Source organism: Scatophagus argus, chromosome 22, assembly GCF_020382885.2.
Source record: "Scatophagus argus isolate fScaArg1 chromosome 22, fScaArg1.pri, whole genome shotgun sequence".
In the NCBI taxonomy this organism is placed as follows: Eukaryota; Metazoa; Chordata; class Actinopteri; family Scatophagidae; genus Scatophagus; species Scatophagus argus.
The window spans coordinates 13,672,566-13,692,494 of NC_058514.1; the positions used below are offsets into that span (position 1 = coordinate 13,672,566).

Here is a 19,929-nt window from a genome sequence, read left to right on the forward strand (position 1 = left end):
AAGTCCAAAAGCATTGATCAGTGCGAATGGTTTTCCGGTAAAAGTCCAAGTGAAACCTTCAACTGTCTGTTCAAGTCAATACACTGAAAGTGCAGAGTGAAACACGGTGAGAGAGGGAAAGAGCTGCAACCAGGAATATCAGGACTTAAGGCTGCATGAGTTACAGCTCAGCACAGCTCAGCGAATGAATTACTGTTATGCAAGAGCTCAGTCAGCCCAGCTGGAGATCAGAGAGAGGGAGAGGGAGAGAGAGAGGGAGGAGAGGGCAGCAGACCGAGCGAACAGCGAGAGTACGAGTGAACGAGTCGAGGGACAGAGAGGACAGGGGCTGCAGAAGACAACAAGCAAGCGAGCAGAGAGCAGTCAGATTACAGCTGGATCTACACACACACACACACGCACGCATGCACGCACACTCTCCCTGACTTCCTCTCTTTTTCTATCGTACCCTCTTGCAACACAGCAGCATCATGAGTGGCCACACAGAGGGGGTTTTCCTCTCTCCGCCAAGGGAGTGAAGAGGAGGACAGACAAGAAGGAAGAAGAAGACTGAGGAGGAAGCAAGAGACAGGGAGAAGAGAAGAAAAACAGGAAGGCTCCAAACTTTCCTCTGAAGGATCTTCCCACCTCACACTGAGACCATGAGGCTGTGAATCCCTCCTTCTTCTCTCCACTCGCAGACCTCTTCGTTACCTGACCCCATGTCTCTGAAAGGGAGACCCACCTCTCACAGCACAGGCACCCATCCCTGGATGCTGCTCTACCCCCTGTTCTGTGCTGTGGTCCTGGCTAGAGGCTCCACACTGAGCCCCAAGGACTCGCAGCGCACGGCTGCCATGTCGCTGCCAGAGGACTGGACCAGTACCACGATCCAGCTGCAACCCGACCTGCAGACTGAAGCCCAGACACAGACGGAAGCACAGACAGAGGCTCTGACAGACACGCCGACTCAGAGCACCACTAACAACTACACAGGTTAGTCTGTCCGTCAGTGACTGTTGATTATCAGTGTGACAAACTTTTCCTCTGAAGCAGCTCATGTCACATTGAAAAAAAAAAGGGTTTGTTTTGTTGTTCTTTACTCTGGCTACAATATGTAACCTGATATTGCCTTTTGGTGAGAGAATTATTCTGTTCAATCAATGAGTTAACCGACAGAAAAGCAGTCAGTTGTTTTTAAGCCAAAAAAAAAAAAATCATTGATTTCAGCTTGTGAATGCTTGCAAGTTCTGAAATCAACTGAATCTGTTTGAGTTTTGGACTGCTGTTTGGACAAGAAAGTTATTCAAATATGTCAGCTTTTTGCGTGCCTGTCTTGGGAAATTTTGGCTAATTTGCGACTGTAAGAGACACCGTCACAGACCACATTTTATCTAACACCAAAAATGTTGGCCCCGTAGTGCATAGATTAGACACTGATATTGTTGACCCTGTAACATCACAGAATGAGATTTTGGCATAACACCAGCAGTCTCATTGGTAGACTTCCCAAGGTCTTGAAACTATTGCTATACTGTACTGTCTGTTGTGTCTGTATTTGTCCTCACCTTAGCCTGACTTTACTCTGAAATCCAAGTATCCTCTGTGGAAACAAAGCCTTACCAGAACCCTAACCACAGCAAGCAGCATATATAGGCATATAAATACTGACTGTTGACACTTAATCAAAAATGTTATGTTCTGATATGTCTGTATTTGATATTTCATCCCAAAACATGCCCTAAAAAACCAAAGTGCCCGGAATTTCAGTGTTTGTTTGGACTTTTTGCTTGAGCACTCACCCAAGACGAGATGCTCCAAAAAGATCCACTCTGTTTTTAATCCACACGCTGTGAAAAAGTTTTTACAAAACTAGAAAAGACCTGTTGATTCTCCCCTCAAAATTTATGCAGAAGGACTTTTCAAGTGTTCAAGCAAATCTGTATGCCGTAATGTGTGTGTGTGCGCACGCGTGTGTGTTTGTATGTGTTTGCCTGTAGGTCACTTGGAGTGGTTGTGCACATGTTCTTACTCTGCTTTGCTTTGATTAATAGTAAATCTCTGTGTGTGCATGTGTGTGTGTGTGTGTGTGTGTGTGCGCGCGTGTGTGTGTGTGCCCTGCAGATTGATATGCCTTTGTATGTATGTTATGTATGTTATGTGTATGTGTTTCAGCAAGGTGCATGACTGTTCTCCCGTAAGAGGTCGTCATTGGAAGTATCAGAAACATATTATTTTATATTATTTTGCATTGTGTCAAGATGTCAAGCACTGACACAAGTACAGAAGTACAAAGCTGAGAGTTTCTACATGTCAGCATTCATGTCTGACTGTTTTCCTGTGTTTGTCTGGGAATACAGAAGTGTGAATGCATACAAGCGTGTGTGTGTGTGTGTGTGTGTGTGTGTGTGTGTGAGGTGGCAGGTGATGCCATTAAAGACAGTTTGTTAAGTCCAGGCTGGAGCTGTTCAGCCTGAAGAGAAAGCTGCAGAGCCGCTCGCATGACTTCACCTCCACTGGAGCATGAGCTGCCTTTCTCTTCTCCTCCACTCCCCGCCATCCATTTCCTGTCTTTCTCACTCTCATTCCCTTTCTCCTCTCCTTCTTTATTTTCCTCTCTTTTTCTCCTGTTTATTTTCTCCAACCTCAAGTCACATTTGTGTTTTTCTACTAATTGCTCTTACCCCTTGGCACTTTGTTTCTGCTTCATTGTTTTTTTCTCTTTTTTATTCCCTCTGAGGGTCTGTCACTTCATCTTTTATTTCCTTCCACTGTCTCTCTCTTTTGCTCTCCACCATTTATTCTTATGTCCCTCGCCCGCCCCTTCTCACTCACGTGTATGCATAAATAGCCCACAGCAGATGACAAAATGCAAACCTCACGTGCCTAATGGACTCATAATACACACACTCATGCACACACACACTAAAACTGGACGCGTTCAGCCCAAACGACACCAATCTTCTTAAAGGTTTATAGAATAAACAACACAGTTGCTCATTTCATGACGGCAGCTCTGGGTCTGACAGAGCAGGAATAAGCACTTTATACTTTAATAACATACACACACACACACACACCCAAAAGCCCGTACAGGTGATCAGCTGGCCTGCCACATCGCACCACATGCATTAATTACGCCACACCACAGCTTTTATGTGAGAGAGCTTCCAAAAAGTCTAAGCCCTGGAGGTGTGATTAATGTCAGTGTTCCCATAACTGAAGTGTATATCTGCATCAATGCATGTGTGTGCGTGTGTGTGTGTGTGTGTGTGTGTGTATGACACAGAATAAACTATTTATTCCTCATTTTGTTTACTTGTTTCCCACCACATTTTAAGCCTTTTTGATGCTTTCCTTCAGGTCTGGATTACAGCAGCACTGTGCCCAGACTGTGCTTGTATTTGCACATTTTGAATATAAAAGCACTCTCAGTTGTCATTTATAGGACAAAAAATAAATCCAGTTAATTATAGAAGGCTTTTGTACATGCAGAAGATTTATAAAGAAGTCAAATCAAAAGCACTGGATGAAGACAAAGCTTCTTTTCCTTGATGAACTCAAAAACACCTTCATTAACACCACCTGTCATGTGTCAGATGTGCTAATTTGAACTGGTTTGAATTAAAGTCTGTGAAATTTAAAACTGCTATTTATGTATATAAATATTACATATATAATATTATATATATATATGACTGGACATACAAGGACATTAATACATTAATTAACTATTTCAACTCTTTTGCGTTACTTTTAGGCATCTAAAGTTAGGGAGAGTAAGCAAAATGTTTCCATGTTAATGTTACCAAATATAATGTTATAAAACGTTATATCAATATTAACTTTGGCTAACAATCTCAACTACATATTCATTACTTTTATTTATTGATGATTGCTGTTTACCTAATTTCCACACATTTGTGGTTACGTATTTATTTAGATGAAAGATTGACATGTTTTTACATTAGTTGGGTTTCTCTGCAATCACTTAAAATGACGTATATGTTTTTTGGTATTAATTTATAAAAGTTTGCAAAGTTTGTTGAATGCCAGAGAGGTCAGAGGTCAGCTGGAATGAAATTCAGTGAATGAAGGGCAGACACAACCTGAAAGCCTCATTCCTCCTTCCCTACATCTGCTTAGTGAATCTGCTGTTTTAAAATCGATAAAAACTGTGAAGCAGACGTGTGAGTCTTTCAGCTCCGGATCAAACTAAAGCCCTCAGACTCCGTCGATACAAGACGTGACTCATTACGCAGCTCATCCTGGAATCCTCGCTGCCTGCCGTTCCTGGAAGCAAATTGATCAGAGTTCTGCTATTGATTAACTTGTCCTCAGGTGCTCCTCCTTGTACATCAGAGAGCATTTACACATTGTTACTTACACAGTGTTAATATATAACTCTATATAACTCCAATTTTGTTTATGTCCAAAATTTTAAATTTTTTGCTCATCTTTATTAATCGTCTTACTACTGGATGTAAGCACCCAGTCTGATTAACAGATGTCTATCTTGCTCTGTACTATCTTTAATATTCATTCAGTAGTTTTCATGCTGCATTCTCTACAATGTCTCATTTCACCTCCCTCTCGCTCTCTCCATATTCACATTATACATAATCTTAACTGCAGAAAAAACAAGTTATACAGTACACACATATGTAATAAATGTATTCAAGAGGAAATTTATTGCAGTTTGAAATCTAATGAACTACACATTTTAAACTCATAAATAAGAGTTGGCCAGCCATGCTCAGTGAGGTTGTATAAGGCACAGTGGTGCTTTGAGTTAAACACTAACGTCACCATGCTAACATGTTCACAATGACAACGGTAGCTCATATAATATTTACCATCTTAATTAACTGTATTAGCATAGTAACATTTACTAATTAGCACAAAAGAAAAAGACCAGGCAGACGGAAATGTCATTAGTTTTGCAAGGAATCTGTACACAAACCAAAGTACTGGACAAAATTAATTTCGACCTTACATTACTTATAACAATTCATCGTGAAGGAAACATAAGTACTACAAAACTTCACCTCAATCCACCCCATAGTTATCGAAACACTTCATTCAAAATCATAAATGTCGATGTCATGGTGACACTAGATGAAAAGTCAGAAGGTGTCAAAGTCATTTGGATTTATTATCTGGGGACCATGAATCCATCCAGTGTTTGGCAAAATATTCCAGACTGAACCAAATTGGTGAACCAACCCATTATGCTGCAAGCCCACAAGTTATTTTTCTTTGGGTCCAGTTGTAGAAAAATTAAATTAGTAACAAGATGCAAGTTGCTGGTTAAAAAAAAAAACTGCCAACTATTTCCTGTGACTTTTTATTGATTTATTTTTTCACATTAGGTCAGAGTCAGACTACCTGGCTGCGGCTTCTCACTCTTGCTGAGGATCCAATAGTATCCTGATGAGCAAGGCTTATTTCGACCTTAGAAAAGCCGTAAGCCTTAACATTAACACGGTAACACAACCTATTAACCTGGACAGAGTGTGTGAGAGTTAATGTTAGTGTTAATCCCTAAATGAGTCCTATATCAGTTACTTAGCAGGCAGTCTGCCTCTTAATCTGGCCAAGCAGGAGTTTACAGTGAATCCTTACTGTCTGTAGTATTATTTTTTCTTGATTTTGTCTATAATTTTTAGGTCCAAAACAGCTGTACAGACTTAGTGCATAGCTTTCTGAGACAGTTCCTCTGTGTGTAAAGGGTAAAGGTACATTCCAAACAAAAGGAGGCACTGGTGAACAATCAGAATCAGAATCAGAATCAGAATCAGCTTTATTTGCCAAGTATGTGTGACCATACAAGGAATTTGACTCCGGATTTTTCTCTGTCCTGTGCACCATACAAAATACAAAAAAGCAATAATAATAATAAAAAGAAGAATAAAATATTTACAAGAAAAAATATATATATATATATATATATACATGTAGTGCAAACAGTGGAATGAGGTAGTGCAAACAGTGTGATGGTTCACACAATGGCAGGTGGTTTTACTTGGTCGTACTTCCAAGTAGCTAAATATTCTAAAACAATATAGTTCAAATTCTGGTCCAAATTCTAATGTTCAGTTTTAGATAGAGCATCTACCTCACAATGACAATAAGCTGCTTATTCCTTACACTTAGTCTCTTTAGATGCGATCGTCAGCCAAAAGCCTAAAACGTAAATGTGAAATGTTACAATGCCTTTAAGCTGATTAACTGACAGGCAAAGCCAATTACATCTGTCTATTCCAGGCTATTTCTAGTGCAAGAAATCCTGTTAATGACACGCTAACACCAAGGAATACAGATGCACTGGTTGCAGGTACAGTCCAGTGTATTTCGAAGCCAATTACTTCTGTACATTTCAGGGTTTTTTTCTTTTCTTTTTTTTTTTGTTGGGGGGGTGGGGGGGGCTGTCCTCACGCAGCTCAAATAAACAAATACAAAAAAGCGAATTAGTATATTGTATCAGAAAACTTTTACTTATGCTCTCTCTTTTTTTCAAGTTTCTTTTGGAAAAGCAGCGAAACACAGCAGTGATTTAGCAGAGATTGGAACTTTAATAAAGGAAATGTCTGAATGTGAGCAAACATGCATGACCCACAGTGAGGATTTCTACACATGCATACCCACATGCAGTGCCAGGGGTATTTCTGTCATCGACACACACTATCGTCACTCCTGAGCCCTACAGGCTTGGCGAGCTTCAAACAAAGAGTTCTTTCTGTCTTTTGCCTGTCAATCCAGCACGGCTGCTGGCAGCGACTCAACTTCATTATTACCTTCCCACAGCTTAAAACCAGCACTGCTTGCTGAATAAAGTCACTGAGAGAGAGAGTTTGAAATGAGTCTTCTCTCTGCCCTGATGGTTAAAACTGGATGGCAACAGCTGAAGGGCAGAAGGAATGAAAGTAAAGAGGCAGCGAAAACAAACACACCTCCAAAAATCTCATCTACATCATCATGCCACAAATTTTAAGCTTTTCCCTCGTCATTTAACAACGTTCACTTTGATAAGTTTTTCATAAAAATGACTTGGTTTAGGTAATATCACGGTTCGGGTTAGACTTTCTTGCTTTTTATACATCATTTGACATTCTTATCTGTGTGTATTCATGCCTAAAATGACACAAGAAAAGCTTAATACAGCCAGCGATAATTGACACACAAATAACAAAAAATGCATTAAATGACTTATTTATTTGTCATTTGGTGAGACCAGGCTGTTTTTTGGCACAGTGTGTCATGTCTAACTATAAGCGTAAGCTTTATGACTGAAAGCAGTAGTTTGACAATTTGTCAATTAGTCTCTCACAAGGTGCTAGAAGGTGAATTTTGTTACCTCTGGACCAAGCCAAGCTAGCTGTTTACCTGTTTCCATTTGTTGCCTTGCCAAGCTAAGCTAACAGCTTGTTAGGTCTGGCTACATGTTTAACATACAAATATGAATGTGGCATTGATCTTCTCATCTAACTGATAGCACAAAGGTAACTAACTGTATTCCCAAAATGTGCAACTATTGCTTTAAAATAATCACAAGACAGGGCTCTTGACTTTGAAACTCAAACACAGGCAAAAGTTGAATAGTAAAATTCACAGTAAATACCGGCACTAGTGCTCATCCTAACTAAATGTTTTGTAATGGCAGGTTGTTGGAAACAATGGTACTGTTCCCTGTAGGCCTACTTCTGATTTTATTTTCTACATTTCCATAATCCCAGAGTGAGTTTTAGTTGACATTTTCAGTTTGAAGCACAGTGAGAAAGTGGGACTTAAGATCTATTTTCTCTTTGTCATGTAACTTTAACTCTCAAAATCAGCCCTGGGGTTTCTGCTCTGCTCTGTTTAACTGGACAGATTATCAGAGCCAGATAAAGCCGCCAGTTAAAGGAGAACACTGTTACCTTTCAGCTCCTGGGCCTAGTATCTGCATATAGTCAGCTTAAAACCAAAAATTAAACCTCAGAAAGTGACTATGCTAATGTCTTTTGTCACTTTATTTTACTCTGCTGGCATTTGGGCTTCGCTGGACACAAGCACTCATGCATGGCTGATGCAAACATGCATGTCGTTATGTGTTTGCACAGGAGCACACACACTATGCAAGCAGGGTGAGAGTGAGAGCCGAGGGGATTAGGTAATCTGTTGTGATACCGCGCATCAGTGAGGTGCCACAGAAATAGATACACTGATGGAGAGGACACGGAGGCTGGATGTTTGTTTGAGGGCAGAGCGCATAAAGCTGGAGCAGCTGGAGCAAAGGGACAAAAAAAACACTCAAGAATCAGACAGGAACACGAAGATGAACGAGATGAAACTAGTCAGCCATCGGCCAAGAATGCCATCTTTCATTAACTTCAACTCAGACTTTTAGCGTCTTGTAAAGGCTGAGTCAGATGAAATTTATTTTTAACCATTGTTTATCCAGGGAAAACAGCATGGAGTCTTTCCTTCATCTATCTAGCTCTTTAGTTGCAGGGCTTTTCTTTTAGTGGTGAACACACAGAAAATTACCACCCAGCTTTGCAGTTCCCCACAAATCTCTGTTCTCTTTCTCTTCTAAAAATGAATAAATAAAAAGGATCTGATAAACCTCTTGTGCTGTACTTGCCCAGACCCAATTGGCACACAGACAAAGTTAGCAACAAGGTGGTGAACAGGTGCATTTAGTGTGAAAGGAGCCAAGTATTTCCCTTGGGGTTGGTGACCAAAACAGAGCCAAAAGGAGAGTGATACAGGACTCCTGTTTGTCATATGGAAACACAGACAGATTAGCATTCATTTAGAAAAGCACCAATGTTGCACTGTCAATTGGATGTGCAAATAAGCAACTGTCTGATCACGTTTGCTGTATCAACGGTGTGTTAAAAAGTGATAAAAAGTGATGCGATAAAGTTGTTTTTGTAGCTTGTTCCACTATCTTCAAGTGGCCAAAGATAATTGGTACTGCTTTAAAACATTGAGTAGTAGTAGTGGTAGTTGGGATCTTGGAGCCATACATTAAGATCAGCTTACTTGTCATGGGTACTGTATTTTTTCCAGATAGTGGTCATGGACTTGTACAGGCGGGGATAATCTAACAAGATGCATTTAAGTTTCTGGGAAATGTAGGATCCAGTGGAGCTGGAATCCTACAAGTCAGAATATGTCAGTCTCTGCTATGCTCAGATTTGGAACATTCTTTGTCCTCCGACTTTATGGAAGCGCAACAGTAAATCAGTGGAGCATTACTGAAGGGATAATGAGTGCATAGGGTAAGGTCTTAAATTCTACATTTATGAAGCAAAAACGTAAACAGAGTGAGTAAAGGACTTTGCCAGTATACTAATATTAATATATGTGTGTGGGCATGGCTTGAACGCCTTGTGTCACTGCACGGGACATCTGTGTGCACATGTGTGCGTGCCATGGGTGCATCTAGCAAGCGTGTTTGTTCTGTTCACTCATTCTTTGCATGTGAATGTGTACGTGTGTGTGTTTGAATCTTTAATGCAGAAAGCCTAATCTTTATTTAATCACAAACTATTCCAAGTGCTTCCCTGACAGAGACAAGTGGGGAGGGTTTAGAGAAGAATACAGGAGAGTGGATGTTTGGTTGGTGATGTCGGGTTGCCAGGCTTGGGGGTCCAGAAGTGTATTAGCACCCCACTGGCAGCTGAACATTTGGATTGGCAACCCACAGTGTCCATGATGACTTTTTGAATGGGGCCGAGCCAACATGAAAGAGCAAACAGAGCGCAGAGTCAACACATGTACACACACACACTACCTGGACACCAGTATACATTGCAGACACACACACACAAATGCATAGAACAAGATGTCAACCTCCTGCTATCACACCGAGACACACACACACACACACACACATACAAAACTTAGCTCAGCTCACACACATTTTCAATCTTTTCAGCATTAATTCAGTTTTTTTATTGATGCTTGGCTGCGCCGGGGGTGTCGTGTTTGTTCACTCCACACTAGTATCATTGTTCCTTTTCTGTGCTAACTACAGCATGTCAACTCACAGGGGGGTGGGCGTCACTTCAGCGTCTCAGGGTTGGGAGGGATGGGTGACGAGTTTCCTGCTGTCGCATGGAAACAGCCTGAACGTTAAAACACAGACTGTCACGTAATGTGTTCAATATTTTATTTGAATTTATCGAGGTAAAGGGTTTTTCTTTGCCAGACGTGTGTGTGTGTGTGTGCATGTGAGTGAGAGAGAGAGGGAGAGAAAACGATGTGCATTCCAGATTTAAGTCCTGCCAATTTCTTTCCAAAAAAACATTCTCTACATATACAGTTTAGTGAATGAGCTGTGTTAACAAGGGTTTGTTAGCAAGCTAGCAGGCTGATGGAGTGTAATATTAACATAAAATCAATTAAATGTAATCCTCAAATCCTTGAAGGTAGAGAATTATCACACAGTTTTGCAATTCTCTTCATCTCCACTGAGTTTTAGCATTTTTTTTGCTCATTATTTTGGTAGTAAGCCTAAAGTTTGCAACTTTACTGTTTCATCAATTTGTAGCAAGCAACTGTTTTCAAAGTTGCAATAAACCCACAGTTCCCTACAGCAGCAAACAGCAGACAGACAAGTTATCGGCCAGGTGGTGGTGACAGAGCCAAATATTATTTTCAGGACTTGACAACATAAGCAAATGTTTACTAGAATGTTCATGTAACAGCTTGAAATAATACTGCCTTAAATCTAATCAAAACAAAAACTGTAATTCTGTGTGTGCATTTCAGCTACAAGATGCAAATCTGTGAAACGCTTGTTCTATGTTTCCCTCTGAGGAAAAAATCTGAAACCAAAAGGAAGAAATGTTGAGGTGTGTCAGGTGTTTACCCTAACCCTAACCTTGAGTTTGATGCCAAGAACATTTGTTAGTCGTGACTGCAAAGTCTATGAGCCTGCGGTGGAGTCTGAACATTTGGATTCAAGCTTACTCTTCAACAACACTAACAGCACACTGTCTGACCATTACATGTAGCTACAGCGCAAGTTTGGCTTTTGTTCCATACAGTGTTAACACAGGCACTCTGCCAGTTGCTGTCAACCAGACACTCCCCTCCAGATAGTCTCTCTATTTATATAGACCCTTTTTCCTTCCTCTCAATAACGATAAGCAATGATCAAGAGTACATTCAACCCACACTGACATCATTTTTGACTTCAGAAGGGGATAAATAAATGTTATTTCAGTTGAATGCTTAAAAACACTACTCGCGTGTGATGAGTACAGCATATACTGAACACCATACAGCAGTCAGCAAACAACAGCCTGTGCAGCCCTTGGCTCAGTTAAATTCGAGATTTTCTCTAATTGGGCTGCTGTTTACTAATTCTATTGCAGATAAAAAGCCTAATGATGGCCCAATAAAATTATATTTAAAGTTAATTTACCACCACATCTAATAATTCATATCCCCATGTGGACAGGGAATAGATAACTGTGTTGTCCTGCACCATGTGTGAGTCTTTATATCATTATAGGACCTCCTGCTCCCGTTACAGGGTCTGATAAACTCACCAGATGAATCTCAGATGTTAACTGAACGCCTATTCTTTTCATAAAACAATACAGTTTCAGTTTTCTTTCACTGAGAGATTTGCATCTCTCAAATACAAATGATAGAATTATATTATTCCCCTTACCCTAACTAAATTCTGTTGCACTGAAAACAAAGAAATGAGCCTGGCATTGTCAAATAAATGAAATCCATAGTCTAACTTGTGGGAAAAATTACTGATGTGTTTTTAAAGAGGAAGCATTGAAAGGGTGCTGTTGGAGTCACGCAGGCGTGCACATACACACACACACACACACACACACACACACACACAATGATAACATAGGTATAAGGTCTCTTAGGAGAAACAGAATAGCTTTTAGTTTTCCCTTTAAAAAGTCAGCTTGTCCTTGTTTTCCTGTACTGTACTCATACGCACGTGTCTGATGTGTGTGACTTGGTGTGTGTTGTGTTGTGTGTGTGTGAGGGAGAGGATGCTGTCATCTTCACACAAGATCACGGGATCCTCTCCCTCTCTGTGTCTACCGCTGCAGAAATCCGCCCATCTGTCGCTCCTAATCAGCATAGAGCAGCTTGCGTGTTCACAAGGTCTTGTAGAGGGATGGCATCTCTTTCTCTCTCTCTGTGGACACACACACACACACACACAGATTACACTAATCCTGACACAGCAAAGCAAAGTGCAGCATCATTTCTGACTGTTACTCATTACAACACAATTTTAACTAATCCAACTTTGCACTTTAATTTTCCACCCCTGTTTTAAAGAGCAAGAGCTCTTTAAAAGATACGCTAATCAAAATTTTTGAAATGGAAGAAATGATTTTGTGGAATATATGAGGGTTTCTTTTAATGAAAAACTCACAGAGAATTATCATGAAACTCTGTAATTCTAAGCATATAGCAGCATCTTTAAGCTAACTGTTTTGTTTCACTTACCATCTTACCACCTCCTTCCAAGCAACAACAGAGCACATGCAAAGTTAGCAACTAGCTAGTGAGCATAGTTTATTTAGCAGCTCAAGATAGTGAAGAACAAAACTGAGCTAAAGAGACAGTAAATATTGGACATACATTCACTGTGTGGCCAGAAACTGACTCTAAATAAATGCTAACACTTCTCCATGACTGTTTGCTAGCATGTTAGCTATATTAACTTTTGACAAAGGTAATACTATGCCAGTGTGGTCCTTCCTGTTTGTTACACTGCTCCCAAGTGGCCGTAAAAATTAATGCAGCTTAAACAACTTGTCACAACTAAAATCTACCTGATTTTTTTTAGTGAATGTTAGATGAAGTTAGTAAGAGGTTATTTATTTAACCAAGTCACATGTTTCTTTACAAAAGAGCAGCATACATGTCAGCTCCTCCTGCAATAAAACCAGATGCAATTCTATCAGGCACTCCCTTGCAATTCAGTTTAAGTAAAATATACTGTACTTTTGGAAAACAATCTACTTATTTGTTTGTTTGTTTGTTTTTTTACCCTTGTGATTTGATGGATAAGTACCAATGGAAGTTAACGTCTAACATACTGGCCTTAACAAAGTATGAATCAGTAAAGTGAGTAATTGCTGAGTCATCTGTGTTGATCCATAACCCTGTGGACCGACTGTGCATATCATATGCCCATTGTGTGTGATGGTGCAGAAATAAACCTACGTATTTTCCATCTAAGAAAGTCCTTTGTGCAATGTTCTGTGCAGCTAGCGATGCTGTAAGTTTACATGAGATGTCCTGAGAGCTTCAGAAATCCCTGCAGCACAGTCTAACAATAGCCGCTGTATCACGAGACCCCCTCAGAGGTATTTGGGTATTGTAGCACGAGGAAGATAAAAATAGTACTTTCTGTCTCTAACTCTCTCCATCTCTGTGTGTGTCTATCTATCCAATGGAAACGCTCATCTCAGGCACTCGGTGCAGATAACAGACATTCTGGACCAAGCCGTGTCTGACATGAAAGTGGAGAGAAAAGAGTGTGCAGGAAGGGAAAACACCCTATTCTCTGTGGTGTTGTTAGAAGAGAACCCAGAAAATACTGAAACTACTCACTACTGGAACTGTTTTCTTCGCTTAGGACAAAGACTAGAAGCTGGGGCAAACAGTTACCCTCAGTCCAAAGGTAGAAATCTTCGGCTCCTTATACAATAGATGTTCAGTAGTAGTAATCTATATTGAGCAGTAAATTGAGTAAATCACTGTCATGCATTATCACTGACAGGTGTAGAGTTGCTGTTCTTAAATTTTATTACCTTTGGACATAGCCAGACTAGCTTTGTCCACCTTTTGCCCACTCCTGATTCCAGCTTTATATTTTCCATTCAAATGCGAGATGATGAATTTTCTCATCTGGTTGTGAATAAGCATGTTTTCACAAAAATACACTACTGTGTATTTCAGGAACATTTCCAAAAAAAATGAGAATCAAAATTACGGTTCTTCCTCATGTATGACTCTCAATCTCAAGGTGAAGCGACCTTCTTCTTTTTTCTCCTCCTTCCTCAGGTCTGTCCTGTATTCCTGTCTTGCCTCCACGTCGGGGGTCCTTCTATGTAGAGAGCGGCACAGGTGTGTCGATAGGCAGCGTGTTGGCCTTCTGGTGCAGAGAGGGGTACCAGCTGGTCGGCAGCGACAAAATCTACTGCAATGTCAGAAACGGCAAGCCGCAGTGGAGCAACTACCTGCCTGTCTGTGAAGGTAAGTGGGTTGAAGCAGGTTTATCGAGATTACAATTAGTCTACTCATTTTCCAGATGAACAATCATCTTAAGTGACTTTTAGTTCATAGCAACTGCCGCTGCCTCATGCATTCGGTATGAGCTACTTCATTGTAATGGTTTGACTTTTTTTCACTTCATTCTAACCTTTACTCTCAAAATTTCAATGACAACCTCTTGTCAATCATAGAGAAGAAATAGGAGATAACTTTTGGTGAATTCAAAATACAAAGAAATGTACTGTTTATATTAAATTTCTAATTGCTTATTTACTGTCAAAACTTGTGCTGTGTGCTGTCAAGAGGTTCTGGACGATAAAGAGAACTAATGCATAGTCATGATATTGAAATCTTGTCTAGTTTTTCATAAGTAAATATACACCTCCTGTATTTAATCACTCTCCTGCCTCAGAATATCATCACATTCAAATTCCTCAGCTGGTAGTTTGCAATATCTTGCAGGCCACTACTGAACATTTCCTAAGGATGTGTTGATAAAAATAAATAGATTTAAATGTCATTCCTTACCACCACAGCGATCCCCAGACCTGAGGACCGCGGCCTTCGAGTGGCTGTATTGGCTTCAGTGGTGAGTGGCATCGTCATACTCGCCATGTCCCTGTCCTTCCTTATCTGCTGCCTGCAGGAACGATCCAGTCGGGACCGAGCCAAGAAGGAGGGACGGAGCAGGTAGGAATGGATAGAGGGGTACAAACTAGCTTGTGTTACTTGTTTTAATGTTTCAGAAGTTTTTATCTGCCTCAAATAGCCAGGACACTTTACTGTAGTTAAGCCATAATTTGCAGTATTCACATCACTCAGTGTCTCTGCATTGATTTTGAATCTCAATGCAAAAAACTACTTTGTGTCCTTCTGGTGTATGAGGACTAAATGGTTGATAAGGTTCTTGTCATTGTAGGCGCAGAGAGAAGCGCTCAGCCCGTCGCAGTGAGTGCTGGCTGGAGAGAGAAGAAGGTGAGTGGGAAGCGTTCCCTCCTCCCAAGATCTTCCATCTCTCCCAGAGGATGAATCCTCGGCTGGCTCCTGACAGCCCCCTCTACCTGACTGGAGGACTCAGTGGATATGAGAACAGAGGATACCAGAGGTAAAGTGACAGTGCTCACATCACAGAGAACAAAACACATGTTATAATGTACACTCAGAAATGTGTGTACAATATCTACAATAATGGGATGCCTGTTTTGTTCACCACCAATTTCAATTTTTGACTAGATTTTATGTTATTAAACTAAAACTGTTAAGTAATGAGTAACCAAAGTTGTCAAATAAATGAAGTAATATCTGACTCCGAAGTGTAGCAGAGTAGAAATATAAAATAGAAGAAAATGGCAGTACTCAAGTACAGGTACCTCCAATTTGTACTGAAGTGCAGGACTTGAAAAAATGTACTTAGTACTTTTCCACCTCTGTTTGTCTTTCATACAGGAGTCAGGAGAGTTTGCTGAAGGCCTCCATGACCGGTCTCTACCGCTCTGAGTCTCAGCTTTACCCGCACGTTGTCCTGCAGAGAGTCCCGACTCCAACAGCACCCTCTGCCCCTTCCGCTCCATCCGCCCCACTCTACCTCCACCTCCCGTCCTCCTCCGCTGCCTCCACACCCGTCCACACAACCTCCCAAAGCCAGCCTCACATCATGGCGCAGTATCCCACCCCGACGTACCCACCCAACCCCAACACAGCTGTGCCCGCCTACCCCCACCCGACACCGGCGCCTATCTACCCCAACCCCAACCCAACACCACAGCGGCCATGGCAGTAGCTACAACTCCCACTTTCCATCATCTCAAGCGGACACGATAAGATGGTGTAGAAATGGAGATGCAGCCAGTGTAGAAGCTCCCCCTTTTGCTGCATGCTTGCTGAACTTTTCCTGCATTTTGGACTTAAAAGGAACTGAACACAGTTTTTTTTCTCCCTGATTCTTACTGATCTGCTGCTGCTGCTGCATTCTCTGCAAGAGGAGTTGCTTTCTTTTAGCCATCAGAATTTACAAGAAAACTTCAAGTAGCAACAAGGGAACAGAGGAAGCTTTACTTTAAAGTATGATGTTTATGAATGGTTCATAAAGGACTTTGACTGTGGCTGTGACTGTTTAGGCAGCTCAAATCTCTTGGCAGTGTTGATTTTTTTTTACTAGTTTATGTTAAGAAAAGGACCCTATCAGCCTTCCTGAGGTCCACATAATCTAATCATGTGAATGAAAGGTTTCAGACAACTTTAAAGCTCTTGTTAATGTGTGGTGGTATTTTTCCACACTGTGTGGAGAAAACAGACTAACAATAGGAATTTATGTTTAGCAAAGACACTGTGATTGAAATGCCGCCATCTCTGCAAATACTGAATGCAGCCAATTTTGTGCTGTTTGTATTAATTTAATGATACAGCGATCGTTTTAAATTGATCCTTTCTTTCTCAGCAGAATTGTTAACTAAATGTAAATTTTTTCTGTGTTTGTTTATTTGTATTTGTCTGAAATTCCACAACTCATTCTGTCATAATGATTTTTCATAAAAGCTTTTTTGATGGTTGTTGGACTGGTAAAGTGTTCTGGACAAAGTCATTGAGGGCCACTGATGGATTTAGGAATACGAAATACGAAATTAGACCTTGTCAAATAATAAGTGTGAATAACAATCAAAAGTCTGGTTTGAACCTGAGGGAGGTTCAGACAATAAGTTCTTTATCGCAGAAAAATCACTGTAAAATTGATTTTCAATTTCTAAAAAAGCTCTTGTGTTACAGCTACTGCAAACATTAATGAAGTCAGACACACCACCAGGACTGCTTTTCCGTCTTTGATGCACTGCAAAATGCACAGACATGCACTGATAGGTAAAGTTCGAGCAGGGAGATGAAGGAACTTCTGAACCATGTCGACCTAAAAACTGATTCACTTGAATTCTCTGAACCTGTGCAGCAAATGAGGATTTTGCTCCTAAACTCATTGTTTTTCAAATAATTAACCTTAAACATTTATTATTCCCTTGATCCATGTACATACATTTTTAATCATAAACTTTATCCAAAAGCCCCTTTAATGTCGCTTTAGTCAGTTTCCACTCTAGCTTAATCCTAAAAGAGGGACTTGAGTAGACACACTAATAAATCTGCACTTTACATTTTTTGAAGGGGGGGATATAAACTACTTCTACAGGACAGTCCTCATATTTCTCTTACTGTTATTATTGAATTGTCTGTTGTACAATAATAAGACTGCCATGAAAGCTGAATAAAGAGATTTTTGCTTAGTTGAACAGTTCACAGCATGTGGCTTTAATGTGTGCTATGACAAAAGAGGGGAAGAGGGGAAAAACAGATGAAGGAAATAGATGAAGGAAGAAAGAAAAGAGAGTCAGAAACTGTATTTGTTCCTTAAATCAAGGCTAGAAAAATTCATGTGATGTTAGAAAAAAGTGAATTTTTATTCATACATAATCAATATATCATAATTTTCTATTTCAAAATCCATACAAAATTAAATAATACATATAAATACACTCAGCTAAATAGATGAAATTTTAGCAGTTAACTGTAGTTACCGGCTTTGTTTAAATAAAAGAGATAGGCATCAGTTTCAGACTGTAGTTTGTGCTTACTCCAGGTAGATGTCAAACTTTTAAACTTGGATAAGGAGGAATGGAGGCGAGCTGCTGTTTCGGTCATACATAAACACTAATCCACAGGAAGTGACCACAAGCACGATGTGCATGCAAAAAAAAACAGACAGTAAAATCAGGTAGAATACAAACTGCAAGCAATGTAAATCACCTGTATGGCAAAGATACACTTAAAACATACATCTTTGCATTAAAGGGTGGAAAATCAACACCTGCTCATTTGTTTTGTCTGTCCAGTAGATAGTTGTATGTGTGTCTTTGCGAGTTTTGGGAGCTTTCAGTGTGTAAACAAGCAAGGACGGACCACACGAGAGAAGAGACGAGGCGGAAAACAAAGAGGTAAGGTGGAGTTTTGTGTTTAGCTTCAGCTTTTCCCACCTTAATAATTCAATTAGGGATGATCAGACTGAGGAAAGGGGATTTTGTGCAGGTGAGGAAAATCATTGTCTTAACAACTTAAAGCACAGATTTTAAGAAGAGTGACATTGTGACCTCCCCCACCCCCTAACTTTGCTCAATTGCTGGATACCTGCAGGATAACAAATGCTATTTGATTCCATGAACGCTCAACATTGGATGTAATGTAGCCAAATACTGCGGTTTGACTAACTTCAGACTGCACCAAATATGTGACAAGGGGTGTTTCTTGAGGGATTTCTTATTTTCTATCTCTCAGAAAGAGGAAAAACAGTAAAAATCCCCCAAAGTACCGTATCTTCATCTCTTTAACCAAATCACACACATTTAGGCTATTCTGTGTGCGATATTTTGGGGAGGCTCATCTCACACTATGAAAATCTCTCGCTTAAAAGAAAACCTTCCCTCAAAACTCAACCAAAGAACAAAATGCATAAGACACTGCTACAGAGAGGCAAAACTGAGACAGGATGGGTAACCAGAAGAGTATCATGTTAAAATGTATTCTCATGTGACTTTGACTTTAATTTATATAATGAATAATTGACTTTCAGAAATTCAAATGAAACTTAAAAATGTATGAGATCCATCAACATGTAAAAAAAAATGCATAAATGTGTGTGTTTTTGCATCTACATAAAGGAGACTGAAGTAGAGGTGGAGTGACCCAAATAACCCCAACACATATTTTTAACTTGTATTGGTAGCCATGCAAATGGTTTTGGCTGTATTTGTCCTGGTTTTGAGAGTCATGCCTCCATCTCAAAACATTTGTAGTGCTCACACCATTGAAAAGTACATTTAAATAACTGAACAGCAGCATCTCTCTCCCGAAACAGTTATCCTAATTACTGTACTTATTAGACCTTCTTGGTGCAAATGAGGCACTCAAAGGGTCTATTGAAAGTCTGAAAATAGCCTTAAAACTCAGCAGGGTTGCTCCACAGTGCTGATGACTCTCAATGTGCACAAAGTCTCCTCTATTGCTAAAAATAGACCGCTCACCATGTTCAAGTGACTAGTGCAGGACAGAAAGAAACAACAGCCCGAGGAAGTTTGAAAGACATACAGATTTCCAGATACAGTTTCAGGGGTTATAAGTTGTAAAGAACCCATCTCCTCTTTTGTTACACATGTTTCTGACATGGGATGAAGTTAAATGTTGATAACCACTCTCTTTCTTAGATATGATCATGTTAAGTTCCAGGTTTCGTGATATCATCACACAACAATGCGATATGGACTGGGATGAGGTCTGGTTTGCCATTGAACTTATCATCCTGATCACAGGAGTGGTGGCTAACACTGCCTTGCTTTGGCTATTTCTGCAGGAAAGGAAATCACTGTCAGTCTCACAGGTAGGTACAGCACTCCCAACCCGCTCTGAGGTATTTCATTAAAATGTTATGCAGGAGTGAGATTCAGCCAGGATACCTGGTTAACTTAGAGTCAGGTGTAGGAATGTCATAGAAACTTCTGATCCTGTCAGCTTTTCGAGTTACATTAGATAACATTTTTTAAATCTCTAAATCATGTCCTAACTTTCAGACAGATTATGTTTCTCAAACGAAAAGCCAAATTGACAAATCAACACATCAACGCCTCCTAGGAGAAGTTGCCAAGGAAAAGG

The 19,929-nt window shown here is 40.2% G+C and overlaps 1 protein-coding gene across 1 annotated transcript; it reads left to right on the forward strand.

Annotated features, from left to right (window-relative positions):
• Nucleotides 1–312: 312 nt before the first annotated feature.
• Nucleotides 313–16,224, forward strand: zgc:162331 (uncharacterized protein LOC793007 homolog). The gene is made up of 5 exons (XM_046379659.1): nucleotides 313–975; nucleotides 14,035–14,226; nucleotides 14,781–14,934; nucleotides 15,164–15,349; nucleotides 15,691–16,224. The coding sequence occupies exons 1-5, from the start codon at nucleotides 702–704 to the stop codon at nucleotides 16,022–16,024; spliced, it is 1,140 nt and encodes a 379-aa protein (XP_046235615.1). The 5' UTR covers nucleotides 313–701; the 3' UTR covers nucleotides 16,025–16,224.
• The last annotated feature ends 3,705 nt before the right edge of the window (nucleotides 16,225–19,929 follow it).